This window comes from Glycine soja, chromosome 3 (genome assembly GCF_004193775.1).
Source record: "Glycine soja cultivar W05 chromosome 3, ASM419377v2, whole genome shotgun sequence".
In the NCBI taxonomy this organism is placed as follows: domain Eukaryota; kingdom Viridiplantae; phylum Streptophyta; class Magnoliopsida; order Fabales; family Fabaceae; genus Glycine; species Glycine soja.
In genome coordinates this window covers 37,553,882-37,570,856 of record NC_041004.1, presented here as the reverse complement: position 1 = coordinate 37,570,856, position 16,975 = coordinate 37,553,882, and the positions used below count along the sequence as shown (strand labels likewise).

Sequence of the window (16,975 nt, the reverse complement as noted above, 5' to 3'; positions counted from 1 at the left end):
TTGACACAAGGTAACGTAAGTCATATTCCAGATATATTTATTTATTGTTGTAGGGAGATTTTCTTGAGTTAGGGGGGCTGGTCTTCAACGTGTCCTCAAGTGGAGAAAAACAAATTAAGCTTTAGCCAGTATGTTACCACATACAAACAGGAATCAAAATTCCACTAAGAAAATTAAGAGCATGCAAATTAACACTAGGATCACCGCGTTCAAATCAGCCTAATTAAGGAATATTCTTTTTTTAAATGAAATCACTCGAACTTGAATAATGAAAGCCAAAGCTTTAACGACCCTCTATCCCCTCTAGGATTGCCATATGAAAGTATAATGTTCAAGCTAACATAGAAAAAGAGCATGCATTTGCACCACAGCTACGGTGCTATAATAATGTTTAACTTCAACCAATGGACTATAAATTGTTTGACAGTGAAACCTGTTCAACATATTGAAATTAAGGTAAAAATCCAATCCAGAGAATTAACTAACTAATTCACAGCCATAATTCTGAACTTCTCCATATAACATCATCAACTTGGTCTAGGAGGTTATAAACTTAACTCCTCTTTATGAATTTTTTATAAGCATTGGTCAGTTCATCCTCAAAACACATGCTGCTGGCTGATGAGCCTCCCTGACCATCGTCCTCACCACTTCTTCCATAGACCAAAGGTTGCCCCTCAGTCACTAAGGACAAATTTCTATTAGGGTCATTTTCACGGCCTTGTGAGGCAAAGGCCACATAATTTTCCTGTTCTTCTGTGTTTCCTGATATTGGCCTTTGAAATACATTGCTTCCGAAGGTATCAGTAGTAGTACCATACAACATTTTCGAGGAGCCTTGGTCAATAATGTTCTGAAGCACTTCCAAAGGCTGCATTGCTTCCACAGGGACAGTGTCTTGTGACTGATATATTACTTTTTCAGGATCAGTTACTCCTTTCAAAATGGCCTCAACGTTGTAAAACCTGATATTGAAGTTGGTAATGGCGTCGTACCCTTTCAACCTTATGCTTTCAACATCATATGCCCTTGCTGCTTCCTCTTCTGTGTCTGTTTACATGATTAAAAGGAGATATATGATTAACTTGATGATAAATGTTAGGATGAAAGAAGAAAGGAATAGGTCATGATTTTAAATTTTTTCACTAATAAAAATTAATTAATAGTTAATATTTATCCATTAAAAAAATCACAATTAAAAGCTCAGAAACTAATCAATGCTTTAAATAGCTTAAATAATAGATAAATGTTTTAAAAATACTACATAGAATATATGGGGTAATGACTTTACCGAATAATCCAAGGGATTTGTTGTCGTCGCTGCTTGTAACAAAAATTGCTTCCCATTTCGCAGTAGATGAATCTCTGCTTAAAAATAAAGTAAAAATGAGAGAGAGGGAGAGAGATGAATATATAGCTAGAAAGTAAGAGACACTATTTTTGTGTATACCTGATGACTCCACGATACTTGGATATGAACTTCACAAAGCTGTAACTTAACCTATACATACATAGGGATATCAAATGATATATATGATCTGATTAATACGCATTCTTCACTAGGAAAAAAGACACTTCAAAATGAAAATGAATTAATTGAGTTAAAACTACAATGAAAACTAGGAATATTAAATGGTTCACTGATATGAACGGGTTTTTTCTGATATTACATTCTGACAGAATCCACAACATCCGTTTGTGTCATATCAGTCGTCATAGCCTCCAATGCTGTCTTGTAGTGACTTTCCTGGAGCAACAACGTATTATAGGACAAAATTGATGCATAAAAAAAATCAGGTTTTGCTCTAAAATAAATCTTGATTCACCTATCACATGGCTCATTTAAAGGTAGAAGAAATATCAATTGATAATATTTGAGAAACAAGACCCAGACTCTTTGTACATTCTATTCAGACCACATTGTCGGGCCAACGTTTCCATCTTAAACCATACAAATATGCAGCCATTTTTTAGAATTCACTTGAAAGTAAAAGAGTTAGCTTACACTAAAACTTTTCCAAAATTATTAACTAGAAATTAATTTCTATATGTGAATGTGTTTGCGTATCATTACTCAGTACAAGAACAAATGTTAATCTCTTCTAAAATCAATCTGAATTTTTAAAATATTATCCTTCCTGTGTTAAAGCTAAAATCAAGAAAACAATATACTAAAAAGAATCATAGGAAAGGACGAACTTCATGTTAGAAGTGCCCGATCATTGATTGCTAATATTTTTGTTTGGAACATAACCTGATGGGATATTTTAGGAGGCCAGAGGAGATGATTGAACAGATAAAAGATTTAGAAGATAGAATGACATTGTTAGAATAAGACTAGCTAGCACAATTTATTATAACACAAGTTTGTTGGAGATATATTCCACCATAGGTTGATTTAAAGTTCATTAATTGGCACATATCATTTCATTATCTCATACACACACACAGACATATATATATCATATTTATCTATATTTCTCTATTTTCCCCTTATTGTCAATTAAGCACTGCCTAAAGATTATTTTCTTATGGTACTATATTCGTGTATGCATGCATATATGAGTTATGACACGTAAATCTAACAGTAACGTAGCATACTGGAAAATTTGTTTTTGCACTGGATCCCCCGCGTTTCAGAGCCACCAAGTCATGAGCTCTTGCTGCATTTACCTCCTTGTCAAATTTACCTGCTCAAATCATTTATCAGTCGAAGCACCCATATATGCATAATGACCAAATCTATGAAGGAAAAACATTTTAATCACCAGTATAATTCATATAGCAATAAAAATCATTAATTGCATTTGGAGATAACAATATAAGAAAATTACTTATTTTTCACCATAAACAAAATATTCAGTTAGATTATATAAACCAATATGTAAACATTTTTTCATCAACAACTTTCACTTTATTGAATGTTTCCATTAAAAAACGATAGGTCAAGTTATCAGAGTTGAATTAATTATTGTACTTCCCCTTTTGAAGTCATCAAAAAGTACTTGAGCATGCTGCCTCACTCACCAAGATATACTGCAAGATACACAGGTAAACAATATTAGAATTTTGAACCTATCAAGTGGTGAATAGTTTTTATTCCTGAAAAATTATGTATTAATAGTAATATACAGGGAATGAAAATTCTGAGTTAATGTACATAAAACATTACTTGTTCGCTCGCTCTTGGTTGCATCATTCTCACGTACTAGACCTATATAGATTGGTTTATCCGTGACCCTGAATTCCCATAAAATCCATATTATTAGCAAGTTTCATAGGCATAACATAAAGAATAATATAATGCAGACATATAAACGCAAAGATATAAAGAGTACGGTATATATACTTTTGTACTCCCAGATATGTACGGGGCTCTTCCCTAACATTCCTCTGATCACCAAAAACTGTGGTTCCTTCAGAAGCAGCAACAATAGGCTGAACAGATGAAATATCATAATTGTTTGGAAACATCTTGTTCTTGCTTTCTTGTTTATAACTATGAGAAATCCTAAAGATATCAACGAAAATAACTCTTAGTAAGCGAACAAATAATTTGAATAAACAGCTACTTGTCAAAACAAGTTGTGATCCTTTCTTTCTTTTTTTTTTTAAAAAAAAAATGAAGGAAAAATTGTAAAAACCAGGGATACTGAAATGCAGACAATGAAACACTGGAAAATTTGCCATGTGGTTAGGGCATGTACAGTTTTATTTATAGTTAAGATTATTTTCTATCCTTCTCCTTACTAAGCAAACGAGCTAGGAGACTTTCCCCTTCCCTTTCCTTCAACCAAATCAAATAAGAAAATCATCTCCTTCCTTTCTCTTTTTTTTTTTTCCTTCATTAAAATCTCTTTCATTTTCTCCTCTACTTTTTCATAGGGTGTGTTTCTATACCAAGCCCTAAATAAAGGTGATTTTTATCCCATAGCAGCCAATGAACTCAACTTAAAGGGATGCCTCCACAACCATCATATTCTCCTTTAGATAATTTAACGATAATTAAATATATTTAAATCCCTTAAATTCTCAAATAATAGGCATTAACTTTTAGAAGGATTCAAACTATCATTTATACATACATGTAAAACCCTCAGGTACATCACCTTTCAATATAAATTTATGCATTGAACCTGTAATTTCAGTGTGAATGTGCTCCTATCTCGTGTACTAGAACATAACTGGAAGTAAAACCTGACCTCTAAAAGTTAGTGGCAAAATAAAATTTGGGGTAGTAGCCAAACTATATACCCACGCTAATAAAAATGAAAAACAATTAAAACCAACAGTTTATCTTTATATTTCGTTTAGTATTTTGTGGATTATTCAAGTTTCAGGCTGGTTCAAAATTTAACAAATACATTACATTGAACCAAATGAATCAAACAATCGGTATATAAATAAAATGAAGTCATCCACTTCATTATATATATATATATATATATATATATATATCATTTGTTTTTCTCCATTTCCTAATGCACGGTATATATCCTACATTCCTCATCTTAAATCTACAACTATATATATCTTCTTAGTTCTTGCTAACCCCTTTATCTTTCTTGCATGTTTTAGATTTTAAAAAAAGTGTTTTTGGTAAAACAACGTTTGAAAAGAAAAATGGAAAAGGTTGCATTTTATCATTTAGTCTTTTATTTTAAAATATGTCTTCTTCTTCACTTTTTCTCTTCAATTATGACAAATTATGAAATGTTTTTAACAACTTCGGTCTAAAATTTTGGGGCTAAATAACATTGATAGTTATATAGATTATATCAATTAATCACACACTAAACCTATGGCTGTAGTGGGTAAGGTTTCTGTATTCTCCTGATACTTTTTTTTGAAGGATATTCTCCTGATACAGATCGTGTTAAAAAAAAAACAAATTATAATAATATTCCTTGAGTTTTTGTGTAATTACACATAATTTCATCCTTTTGAGTTTCTTATTCTAACTGTCCTTTATGTTTGAAAATAGTAATATTCCCTCAAACCTTATACTAATACCACCTACAGAGGAGGCAAAAATAATATGATTAAAAACACAAGGAATGCTTATGTAATTATATGAAACTGAGGTATTATAATTTGCTCTAAAAAAATCTAACTAGTCATAACTAGCCTTTCTGTCTGTTCTCTTGCGTGTAAATGAATTGAACTCTTATCATAACGGGGAAAAATAATTCCGTAGAATGAAAACTTTTAAATGAGTTTACGCATACTTAACTGTTCCTACTTACTAATCTATATATGCAGTCTGAGTAGAGTTTTCTTCCCAGGATCTGACTCAGTTGATGATGTCTGATTGTCTGAGAAGACCAGAAAAGCTGCACCAAAAAATAATAATAATAACAGTTGTTACTCTTATTTTGTAGTTTATATGAAGTAAGGGATTGAGATGTACATATAGAACAGTAACCAAATCAATATTTTTTCTTAAGAATAGAAAAGAAGAGTACATTATTTGTATCTGTCTCTCCTCTCTTTCCCACCCTATGCTGAGATATTCACCCTTTTATCTTGGTTTAAAAAGTAAAAGGAACAGCAAAGACAATGATAGTGCATGTGTTTATTTGCCCGTTTTATTAAACGTTTATTCTCACTTTTCAAAGCACTTGTGAATCAGAGGCTATGTTTGTTTTATCGTTTCATTTGGTGGGCACGCATTTTGTGAGAAACAACGAATTATTACTTCTCTTTAAACGTTTGTTTGATTGGGGGACGTTGAACAAAAAAACAAACAGACACAAGTCTCCAGCTACTAGCTAGCATCATTCACGTTCAATGAAAATAAACGTCTACTTATACAAACACAGCGTAGTCTCCTTAATTTGTTGTTTTCTTCTTTTAAAACACGCATGAATGTCATTCGTACGAGATTTAATTGCCACCCAAATGCCGTCATATATGTTACAGATTAAAAAAAAAGAAGTGATTCTGATGTAAAATAACCGAGTATTTTTTTTATAGAAATTTTAAACAAAAGTGGAAACTAATTTATGCTTGTTTGCAATTATAAAAATTAGTTTAAAAAAAATATTTTATGAGAAGTTATTCAAAATATCTTCTGATTTTATTAAGATTTTACATTCCATTTCTGATTATTTTGAAACAAATACATAAAAAATTAAAAGCAGTGGTTATTTTTTTAAAAATAAGTAATTCTCTTAAGAAAGAAGCTGTCAAATTTGGCATTTTCCTGTATTCACCACTGTCAGCCAGGTTGTAAAAATGAAAAATTAAATGTTCATCTTAGCTTGCAACTGTTATTAATCCGTTCGTACGTTATACACTTAATTACTTTAAGAATACAATGTATTTTAAGTCTTTAATTTTTACTCAAGTGATTTGACATTTAAGTAAGGATTAAGATTTATTTATTTATTTATTTTGGTATAAGGACTAAGGTTCTATTCCTAGCTGAAAATGGAATCACAATTGTAAATATCATTTTGCTTTGAAACAGACCAATCTTGTGGGAGAGAGAATTAGTTTGAGTATAAACAAAATTCGAATACTTGTTGGTATATATATATATATATATATATATATATATATATATATATATTCAAAAATAGTCTTTAACATCTCTATGTTTTAATAAAAAAAAGATTATTTAAATTTTTATACTTTTTATAATATGTGATTTTCATTTTTTTATAAAATATAATATGCAGGCAAGAAAATCACAAATTATAAAAAAACAAAAGATACAAAATATCAGTTTCGAACTAGTAAAGTATAATATAAATTTTATCTTTCTTTTAATTTAATTTGAAATTACTGCATTAGTAAAAGTGAAAATAAAGTATAACCCAAAAGAGATAAGTCTAGTCTCTCCAATCTCTCTCCTCTCTCTATAAACATGACGAATACCAAGTCCTATATTTATAATATATTATATTATTAAATGAAATCAGCATTTTTTAAATACATGAATTTTCATATTAAAAAAAATACGTAAAAAGTTACAATAAATAATTAATACTAAATTTAATACCTAAAAATATGTAATAGAATTTTTAATTTTGATTATTGTTATGAAAGTAAATTAATAAATGGTATCAAAATAAATAAAAAATCAATTTTTACAAATAAATAAATAAATAAATAAATGAACAATATTATAATATGTAAATTAATAAATACACCATGGTTGAAGTATTTATGCATACATACACAAAGACGGATCCTGAAATGTATGGGAGGGTCAATTTTGTTTACAATAATTTAAATATTTAATTTTTAATAATAAGTTTTATAAAAATATTTATTATCAATCTTATGTCTAAAACTAGCAATATAATCCACTATTATAAGAAAATAGGTTGACCCAAGTGAGACTTAAATTAAATTTTATGATTTTTTTCTTTAAATGAAACAATTATATTATATATTAGGGATTTTTTTACCAATATATGTTATCTTTTTTATTAATATATATGTTTTTTTTTCTTTATAGAACTAATAATAATTTTTTTTCTTCTGATAAACTTAAAATTTAAACTTTAGTTATTTTATTGTTGAGTCGGTCCTATAAAAAAATTAAACAAATATAAATTAAAATCCTATTTTTCTTATTCATTTTTTCTCTATATATATACTTTTTAATTTTCTCCTACATATTCATATACAGTCTTGATGAAGGGGACGGAGAGGGTCTTGCCCCCTAAATGAGTCCTTGTACATACATACAATATTGTAGAAGTATTTTTGTTATTGACTATTACTATTCATAAAGCATATTTTAATGTACCAAAGAACTTAAATAAATATTAATATAATTTTGAAATTGTTTAAAATACTGTTGTTAATAATTTATTTCAAAGATTATTTTCTTATTGAGCATGCATTTCATGAATTTAGTTACAGTGAATCAAATTTTATTTGCAATCAATAATTAAAGGAAAAATTATAACCGCACATATTATATAACTTATAGAACTTTTATATATTAAATAAATCCATTCACGCTGTCTTGTATATTGTAACTAAAACAATAGGTAAAAAATAATAATTACTTTACAAATTTAACATATATTAATGCAAATATAATAAATAAAAAATTTAAATGCTTTAGCATTATGAATTTATTTTCGTTTTTGAGAAATAAAAAAAATATTAATTGTACTGACTTTATAAAAAGACATTTTTTACTTATTTATTATTTAAGTAAAACAATATATACTTTTTCATATACTAATGAGAATCCATTAGCAAATTTACCAAGATTTAGTTTCCATTGTCTAAATGAACGAGAAGCAGCTTTCCCAATTAAGTGAATTTTTTTCACCGATAGATAAAAAACAAGCATTAGCATCTGCCCAATTGGTTTGCAAAAAGAGATAACTAGTTAATTTAGAGCTTCTCTAATTCGTTCCACCATGTTATCTTTAGAGCTTTCCAAATTGAACTTATGTTCATGAGACTCATATATGAAAACATATCAATGTTCACATTCCAAATATTATGAAGGTAACAAAATAAAACTAACCATCTGGATTCGTCTACCACAACAAGAAAATCAATAATAGGTAATAGAAAACCTTGTTTGAGAAACTTGACTTAAGACTAATTCTAAAACATACATTCTTGTTCAAACCCCATTGTTATTATTGAATGACTAATGATAATTAAACCTGGTGCCTTGCAGTATTAGGGGCCTTGCCTATCCTCATTCCTTGCTGCAAACATGTCAAAATCGTAGCTGAAATTATCGTCTTCTAATATGTTGATATATTCTCTCATGTCAAAATCAAATTGACTTACATCGGTCTGACTTTGGGGACCAATAATGTTGTTTGGTTCAGAACTAGGATTAATCTGAAAAGTATCAGAGAAGCTGGGGTTTAAGTTTTGAGGTGGTATCTGGTTCAAAATATTGGCATTGTAGTTGTGATCAGGTTCAAGACTTTGGTTCAGTGCAGGTAACTGTGGCTGTGTGGCTCCAAATTCCTGATTAGATGGTTCCACTGGTTGGATCTGTTGCCCAAGTGAACCAACAGCATTTGCAGCTTCTGCAGTTTCATTCACCATGTCATGTGTTGGAGATGGCACGTTCAGATTGCTTGAAGAAGGTTCCAAATCCAATTCCAAGTTCCCACCTAGCAACTTTTTTCCAAACTCAGCTGGCCAATTGGTGAAACGGAGACAGCTTTCTAAATCAAGATTTTTGGTGCCACGAGCAAGCAAAGGAAAGTTAGAAATCAGAGCCAGAAACTGTCTGTTGTTGTTGTTATCCTCGTCGCCGTCGTTCAGAATACTCTGATTGAAAACAGTATTAACATTCTCTTGGCTCGGAGTCTGAAGTGGCTGTTGCAATGTAGCACTCTGATTTGGAAACTCTCCTCCAATTGGATTGAAATTGGCAGTACTACTACTTCCAGCACCAGCTGTAAAGTTAGAACTCTGAGGCAGAAACTGGTTGATGTTGTTGTTGGTGGTGTTGATGAAAAGGTTCTGATTATTGAAAACATTGTTAAAATTCACTTGGCTCTGAGGCTGAAGTGATTGCTGCAGTATAGCACTCATATTTGGAAACTCTCCTCCAAATAAGTTGCCATCGCTACTGCTTCCGGCACCAGCTGTAAATCCACCAAGAGTATAAGGGTTGCTTGGAATCAGATTAGGGTTTTTGAAGCCATGAGAAAACTCAGAAAAAGATGAATTGTTCAGTTGTTGAGGGTATCCTTCAGTACTGCCACTGCTGTCTACTTTTCTTAATGTAGCTATTCCTTCCGTGGTCTGAGTTAAATCACTCTCCATAATGCACCTAACATCATAGCAATTCAAATGGAAGTTTGTAAGCGCATCCCATCCATTCAACTTTATTGATATGATATCATAAGCTCTGGCTGCATCCTCTGCAGTGTCTGAAATAGAACAAAAAAAATGTCATGCGTTAAACTTAAACCATGATATATTTAGTAGAATGTGCAAACATACTCTTTTGATTATGTACATGAGAAATACTACCACTCTTTAAACACACTTTATATTATTGTCTAAAAATAAATTTTGGAAATTCTACTTTTATTTTTTATTTAAGGTTAAACATACAACTCAGTACGTATGTGTCACAAATTTTAAATGTTTAGTCTTTATACATGCAATTTGGTCTCTATACATATAAACATTAAATGTATGTCTGGCCTCTATGTCGTTAATCCCCTTGTACATTTTTAATTTAGATGTAATATATTCTTAATTTAATTCATATAAGTATAACACATTCTTAATTTATTCTCTTACATGTAGTGACTGAGATAAGAATACAATTTACATATAAAAATCAAATTAAAAATGTGCGACATGTGTATAGACCAAATTAAGAATATATATGATGACAAGGATTAAATGGTAATGTTTGTACGTGCAGAACCGATTTAAATAAGTTTTTATGTATGAGGATCAAATTAAAAATAAATTATATGTTTAACCTTTATATAATGAATCTCTTAGATTTTATAATTGTTAATAAATTTTAATTGATAAAAATTATGTGAGAGAGAGTATTGCTAGAACTACATTAATAACTAACTTAGTTGACATACATAGATGTTAATGCTCAACAATTCACTGTAAGCCACAAATTAGAAAATGAATTGGAAGAGTTGGAATATGAACTCACCAAAAATTCCTAAGTGCAAGGTTGGCAGACCCTCACGATCGAGCCTCGCTATCCATTTCCTGTTCTCCAAAGTCCTGTTTCTGATAGGAATGAGAGAGAGAATGGAATAAATAAGACTAATGAAAGAGAGAAAGAAGAGGGAATGCAAACCTGTAGACACCAAGGTAAGGGGAGAAGATTTCAGTAGTATAGTCATTGCCGCTCCTGAAATATTGTCAAGATTTCATGCAAATGATAACTTTCTTTATCTTAATTTAACCTATATATATATAGAGAGAGGGAGAGAGATCGACTTTATTATTATGAACGCATACCAATGGTTGTACATGTTTAAAGAATTATTTGCCTTGTCCATGCTATACAAAGGAGCCAACACTTTATCCCACACTTTAGGGTAAACAGAAAAACAAAAACAAATTAAACTTGGAGAGGTTACAGGTGAGGGGAACTATTGTGTTTGTGTTTGGAGATGGGGTGGGAAAGACGCAAGCGTAATCAATATATATAGTAGGATTTCATCCTCTGCAGAAGTGGAACCTATGAATTTCATTCACTTAATTTAATTTCATACATAATAAATTAATATTTAAAATTAAATTAAATTAATATTAATTATTGCAGCTGTGTAAGTTAATTTGTAACTGCACAATTTACAGTTTCTCTTTTATTTTTGACTGTAATGTATAATTTCTCTTGAAAGTAGTTAACATGTCAAATTTCTCAATGAATTAATGATTATACCAAAGAATGGGTAGTTTCTATCTTTCTTTGACTAAATGTACAGTTTTTCTTGAAAGTAGTTAGCATAACAATGATTATAATTCAAAGTTTTAACTCTTCAAAACAAAAGAATAATATAAGAAAAATTTCATCCTCTTATCATATATATCTTTTTATAAATTATCTTATTAATTTATTAAATAAAAGAAGATTGGTTTTTTTAATATTTCCAAGATATTAAACATTGTCTATTTAATTTAAATAAATTTCTTTATGAATAATTATAAGAAAAAAATAAAAAAAGATAAAATGAATTATACTTTTTCTTTAAGATAAAATCTACTTATGCACTACAAATTTTAGAAAAGTGGAATAAAAGAACTTCTTTAAAACATTAAGTGCAAAAGTTAATTTAGCTTACATGAAAAACTCAAACTTTTTTTCTCTTTTATAATGGAGAAATATATTCACGCCTAAAAACGGAGAGATGTTTATTCAAACAAAGCATATATTTACTTTTTTATTTGTTAATTTTTCTACGAAGAATTATAAGAATATTACATAAGGATACTATAAGAAGATATATCATATAAAAATATTTAATAAAAGACATATAAAAACTACTCACATCTTACCTTCTAACAGCAAAAATATAACCGTTTTTGCTCATACTTTGCATTTCGTTGACCCTCCAATAATATATCACCCGTGAATAATATGCTTAGTTATGAGATTGAACTCAATTAATTAATAATAATTAAATCAAAATTTACGTCAAATGTCTTTACAATGAAATTCATAAATCTATTCACGATAATATACAGAAAAAAATTGTTAATGTAGTTCAGTCCCTAATCTTAATTGAAACCGAATTATGAACTCTAGCGGCGTCAAATTCAGTCGAATAGCCACTTCTCAACTTCAAAGAAAAAATCCAATAAGAATCTCTTTTTTTTTTTTGGTAAAGTAAGAATATTTTATTTATAGGTGTAAAAAAATATTTTATTTATGCATATAAAGTCCAATCCTCAATTTTAACTTAATAACAATTAAGAAAAAAATCCAATAAGGATCTTTTAAGATATTGTTAATGTAATTAAGTCCTTATCTTAATTTGTATATTTTTTATTATAAAGCCCGATCCTCAATTTAACATATGCTTATTTTTAATTTTTAACATTTTAGTTAATTAAATTATTTTTTATGATACCTTAAATAAATATGTTAGGTTTAAAATTTAATCGAAATAAATTAAAAGAAATGAACATACAAAATTGAGGATTTCATGACAAAGAAAACCAAAAATTACAGATAAAAAATTAATGGAAAAAAATTATAATTTCGTGAGTACGCTCTCTATATATTATGATATTATGATGTATTAAATATGAATCTTCATATTGAAAAATTACTAAAAAACTATAATAACTAATTAATAAAAAATTAATTATTACATAACTAATATCTTAATATACGTATTCAAATTTTTTTATATTATTTAATAAAGTAAAATAAAAGATTAATTTTAAAACAAAAATTAATGCATTATATAATATGTTAGTTTTTCATAGAGGAATATAATATGTTAGTTAATCAATACACTATAAGTTTTTTTTCGATGCACAATGAGTTATTTCATTAAACTCACATATACATACATAAAGGCACATTACTATTCATCAAACATATTTTAATATATAAAAATTTATATAAATATTAATATAATTTTGAAATTGTATAAAATTTTGTTTCATATTAATAATTTAATCCAAATATTCTTTATTTATTGCACTTATATTTTATGCAAATAATTATAGTAAAATTAAATTTGATTTAAATCAATAATCAAATGAAAAAATTAAAACCACGTATATTATATAACTTATAAAATTTTATATAATAAATAAATTGAGTGACATTTTCTTGTAAATTTGTTACCAGTGATTAATACAATAAAATTAAATCCTTTAGATATTATCTAAATTTGATCTTTTGTGAAAGTAATTTTTTATCAAACTTTCCTAATCTCATAGTTAAATTCTGATTACTTAGTAGAGGATTAAAATAAAAATAAAAAAACTCTACTCCGGTGATAAATTCAAGTAGACAAAACTTCATTTTTTTATTTATTTTAGGTTAACTTTCATTCTATTAAAAGAATGTTATTACCAATTTTTTATGTTAAAATACATTTCCTTCTACAATTGACTCTCTTTCTCTGTATCTTGTATCTGTGTGATTATATATATATATATATATATATATATATATATATATATATATATATATATATAAATTGTATTATTTTTAAATTAACTTGTTAAGAATATTTTAAAATGTAAAATTTAAATTAATATAATATACATATATTGAGATGCATCATGCATGCATTTGTATAATAATTTATATTCTTGACAATTATTTTAATAATTTTAAATTTAACTATATAGTTTAAAAAATTATTGAATTAAGTGAGTGAAGAATAAATTGTTAAGTTAAAATTAACTATTTAAGTATATATATCTTAATATGGTTTAGAAATGTTATTAAACTAAATGGACTAAACTATATATTTTATTATAAGAGGGGACAAGCATTGTAATACTCATATCTTTTAACGAATTATCTCTCATTCTTCAAGGTTTCAGCAGGTATTATTTCTGGCCTTGAATCTCTTTATAAATCTTTTTTCTGGGATGGGTGAGAGGAGTTTAGAAAAATACATTAGGTTAAATGGGAGAGGATGTGCGCTTCTAAGGAGGTAGGTGATCTGGGTGTGAGAGATTTGAGATGCTTTAATTATGCGTTATTAAGGAAGTGGCGGAGAAGAAGGATCTATGGAATAAGGTATTGGTCTGTTTATATGGGTCGCGGAATGGGAAGGCTGTGGGTGATGACTCTAAAGGTATGAAACACTGACATTGACATGGACACCGGACACGACACGGAATGGACAATTAGACACCTGTCAAATACATTAAACTTAATCCAGACATGGGCGTCAGTGTCGTGTTGGTGTCGGTGTCGTGTCATGTCGGACACCGGACACCGAACACCGGACACCGGACACGACAAGAGACTGGGGTGTCTATGCTTCCTAGCTCTAAAGGATCCCTGTGTGTGGAAGCTTGATGAGGGTGTTAGGGGCGTGAAGAGGGGATTGTTCTTAGGTTCTTTAAAACCTAAGGTTGGTAATGGAGGTGATACTTTGTTCAGGTTCTATCTTGGAAATGGTTACAGGTGTTTTTCTCTACTCTTTAGCTTGCATGCTTCAGGGGAGAGGGCATGCATGCACAAACTCTGATTCATTAGCGGACTGGCTGTTTTGGCTTCTTGCTTAGCAATTCAGATTGTTTTCAAGCATTGAGGTGACCAGGTTCGAGAATCGTGGCATTAATCAACTAACAAACATACTAATATTCATCAGAAGGAAAATCGTGTAGTTTACTTTAATGGTGTTAATTGAGTTAAATAATAGACTAAATTGTATATTATATTTCAACGTAACAGAAAAAAGTGGTGTAAGGTTCGCATTTTTCCCATGGGGAAAGGGTTTAAAGTTGTAAATTCGATGATTTGTGTTAGGTTTTATTTTCTTTTCTTTTTAAAAAACAACATAGACTTAAATGAGTATAGTCTTATTTAATTTAGAGAAACAATAAATATTTTGTAAATTTTGGGTAGAATTTAAATATGATTATTTTTAAAATATTAAGTCAATTTGAATTTCTTTGACTGAGATAAAGAATTTGACTTTGAATTCCACGATCACTGCAAGACATGTTTGACTCTAAGCATTTATACAAAATAAATTGCAAGTAAACAGTGGGAGATGAAAATTATCATCATTAAATATTTGGAGGAGCACATATCCACTCCTTTATAAATCATATTATATATTGATAAGACCTACAATTAGATTATTGACATATTTAAAGATTCCACAAAATAGAATAAATAATATGTTTATTTTACCAAGCATAATTAATTGTACATTACATTATCAAGAATAATAATATTATTAAAATATTTGAGATTTTTTTTAGAAATGAATTGGGCTTTATTCAACTGAAATATGTAGTAAAATAAGAAGAAATAACAGAAGCTAGTTGGTGAGGAATATTCTCATCCCAATATATTTCATTTTGATAGAAAGTCATATTGGCTAATGAATCTTGAGCCTTATTCCATTCACATTTCGTATGAATTAGTTAGTGAAAAGTGTTAATTGTACTTTCTAATACATTTTTTTAACATACATTTTATTATTGATTAAAATTTATTAAAAATTATTAAAGTAAGAAAGAATCATTAAATAAATTATGAAACACAAAAAAAATTTATAATTTTTTTTATAAATTTCAGCCAAAGATAGTATTACTAACATTTGTATCATAAATTTTTGCTTTATCTAATATGCCCTTATTATAGGTAGCCAAACTTAAGCATAAGACTCCTCAAGTTTTAGATCTATCAACAAACCAAATTATTTGGTACTTATTAGTTTTTATAAAGGAAAAAAAAAACAAAAAATTACACATGTTAATAAAAATATTCAATTTATTACTCTCATTTAAAATTAAAAAAAAAATCTCAATGAAAATTTATTTTAGATCTTACTTTTTTTTCTGATCGGAAAATGTTAACAACTATATTTTTAATAAACTAACTCGATATAATTATATATCTATGATATATAAAATTATAACTTCACTACAATAGTTAGGCACGAATTCATATACCTTTGAATCCATTCGAAGATTTACCAAAATTTAGTTGCCAATGTCTAAATAAACGAGAAGCAATTACGTTCCTAATTAGGTGAAAAGCAGTTAATTAATCAATTCAGAACTTCTTAATTCGTTCCACCATGTCTTATTTAGACCTTTCCAAATTGAACCTGAGTTCATGAGACTAGACTCTTGAAAACAACAATGTTCACATTCCAAATTTATTAAGGTAAGATAAAATTACCCATCTGGATTCGTCTATCAAAAGTCTCAATCATAGGTAACAGAAATCTGAGTTTTTAAGAAACTTGACTCAAGACTAATTCTAAATCATATTCGCTTATTCAAACCACATTGTTTGAGCCAAAGTTGCATCTGCTCTGAATGACAAATGAAAACTAACCGGTTCTTATTCTGTAAACTAAGCCTGTAGTTACTAGCAGTACGTACTAGAGGCCTTGTCTATCCCCATTCATTGCTCCAAACATGCCAAAATCACAAGCAAAATCATTTTCTTCTATATAAGATCTGTTGAGATAATCTCTCATGTCCAAGTCAATTTGACATCCACTGGTCTCACCTTGTGAACCGTTGTTGTTTGGTTCAGAACTAGGGTTCTGAAAACTATCAGAAAGGATGAAGTTCAAGTTCTCATGTGGTATCTGATTCAAAGTATTGTCTTGGAAGTTGTAAGGCTCAAAACTTGTGTTCACTTCATCAGGAACGGTAGCTGTGTAGCTCCAAATTCCTGATTAGATGGTTCCACTGTTTGGATTTGTGTTCCTAATGAAGAAACAGCATTTGTTGCTTCAGTACTTTCATTCACCGTGACTTGTGCTAGAGGTTGTACATTAATATTTCTCAAAGGTTCCAATTCCAAGTTCCCCCC

General features: G+C 28.9%; 1 protein-coding gene across 1 annotated transcript; it reads right to left on the bottom strand.

Annotated features, from left to right (window-relative positions):
* Positions 1-319: 319 nt before the first annotated feature.
* On the bottom strand, positions 320-5,333 carry LOC114405520 (AP2-like ethylene-responsive transcription factor BBM). The gene is made up of 9 exons (XM_028368008.1): positions 5,247-5,333; positions 3,350-3,511; positions 3,173-3,240; positions 3,028-3,036; positions 2,602-2,690; positions 1,671-1,747; positions 1,451-1,501; positions 1,292-1,365; positions 320-1,050 (listed from the first exon to the last, which is right to left on the bottom strand). The coding sequence occupies exons 2-9, from the start codon at positions 3,472-3,474 to the stop codon at positions 554-556; spliced, it is 990 nt and encodes a 329-aa protein (XP_028223809.1). The 5' UTR covers positions 3,475-3,511; positions 5,247-5,333; the 3' UTR covers positions 320-553.
* Between the last annotated feature and the right edge of the window lie 11,642 nt (positions 5,334-16,975).

Excerpts from the sequence above, each read along its gene's own strand:
- LOC114405520 (XM_028368008.1), bottom strand. The coding sequence starts at position 3,474 with ATGTTTCCAAACAATTATGATATTTCATCTGTTCAGCCTATTGTTGCT. Across the intron at positions 3,241-3,349 it reads ACATATCTGGGAGTACAAAA|GGTCACGGATAAACCAATCT; the intron begins GTATATATACCG and ends ATGGGAATTCAG. Across the intron at positions 1,502-1,670 it reads GTTGTGGATTCTGTCAGAAT|GTTAAGTTACAGCTTTGTGA; the intron begins GTAATATCAGAA and ends ATGTATGTATAG.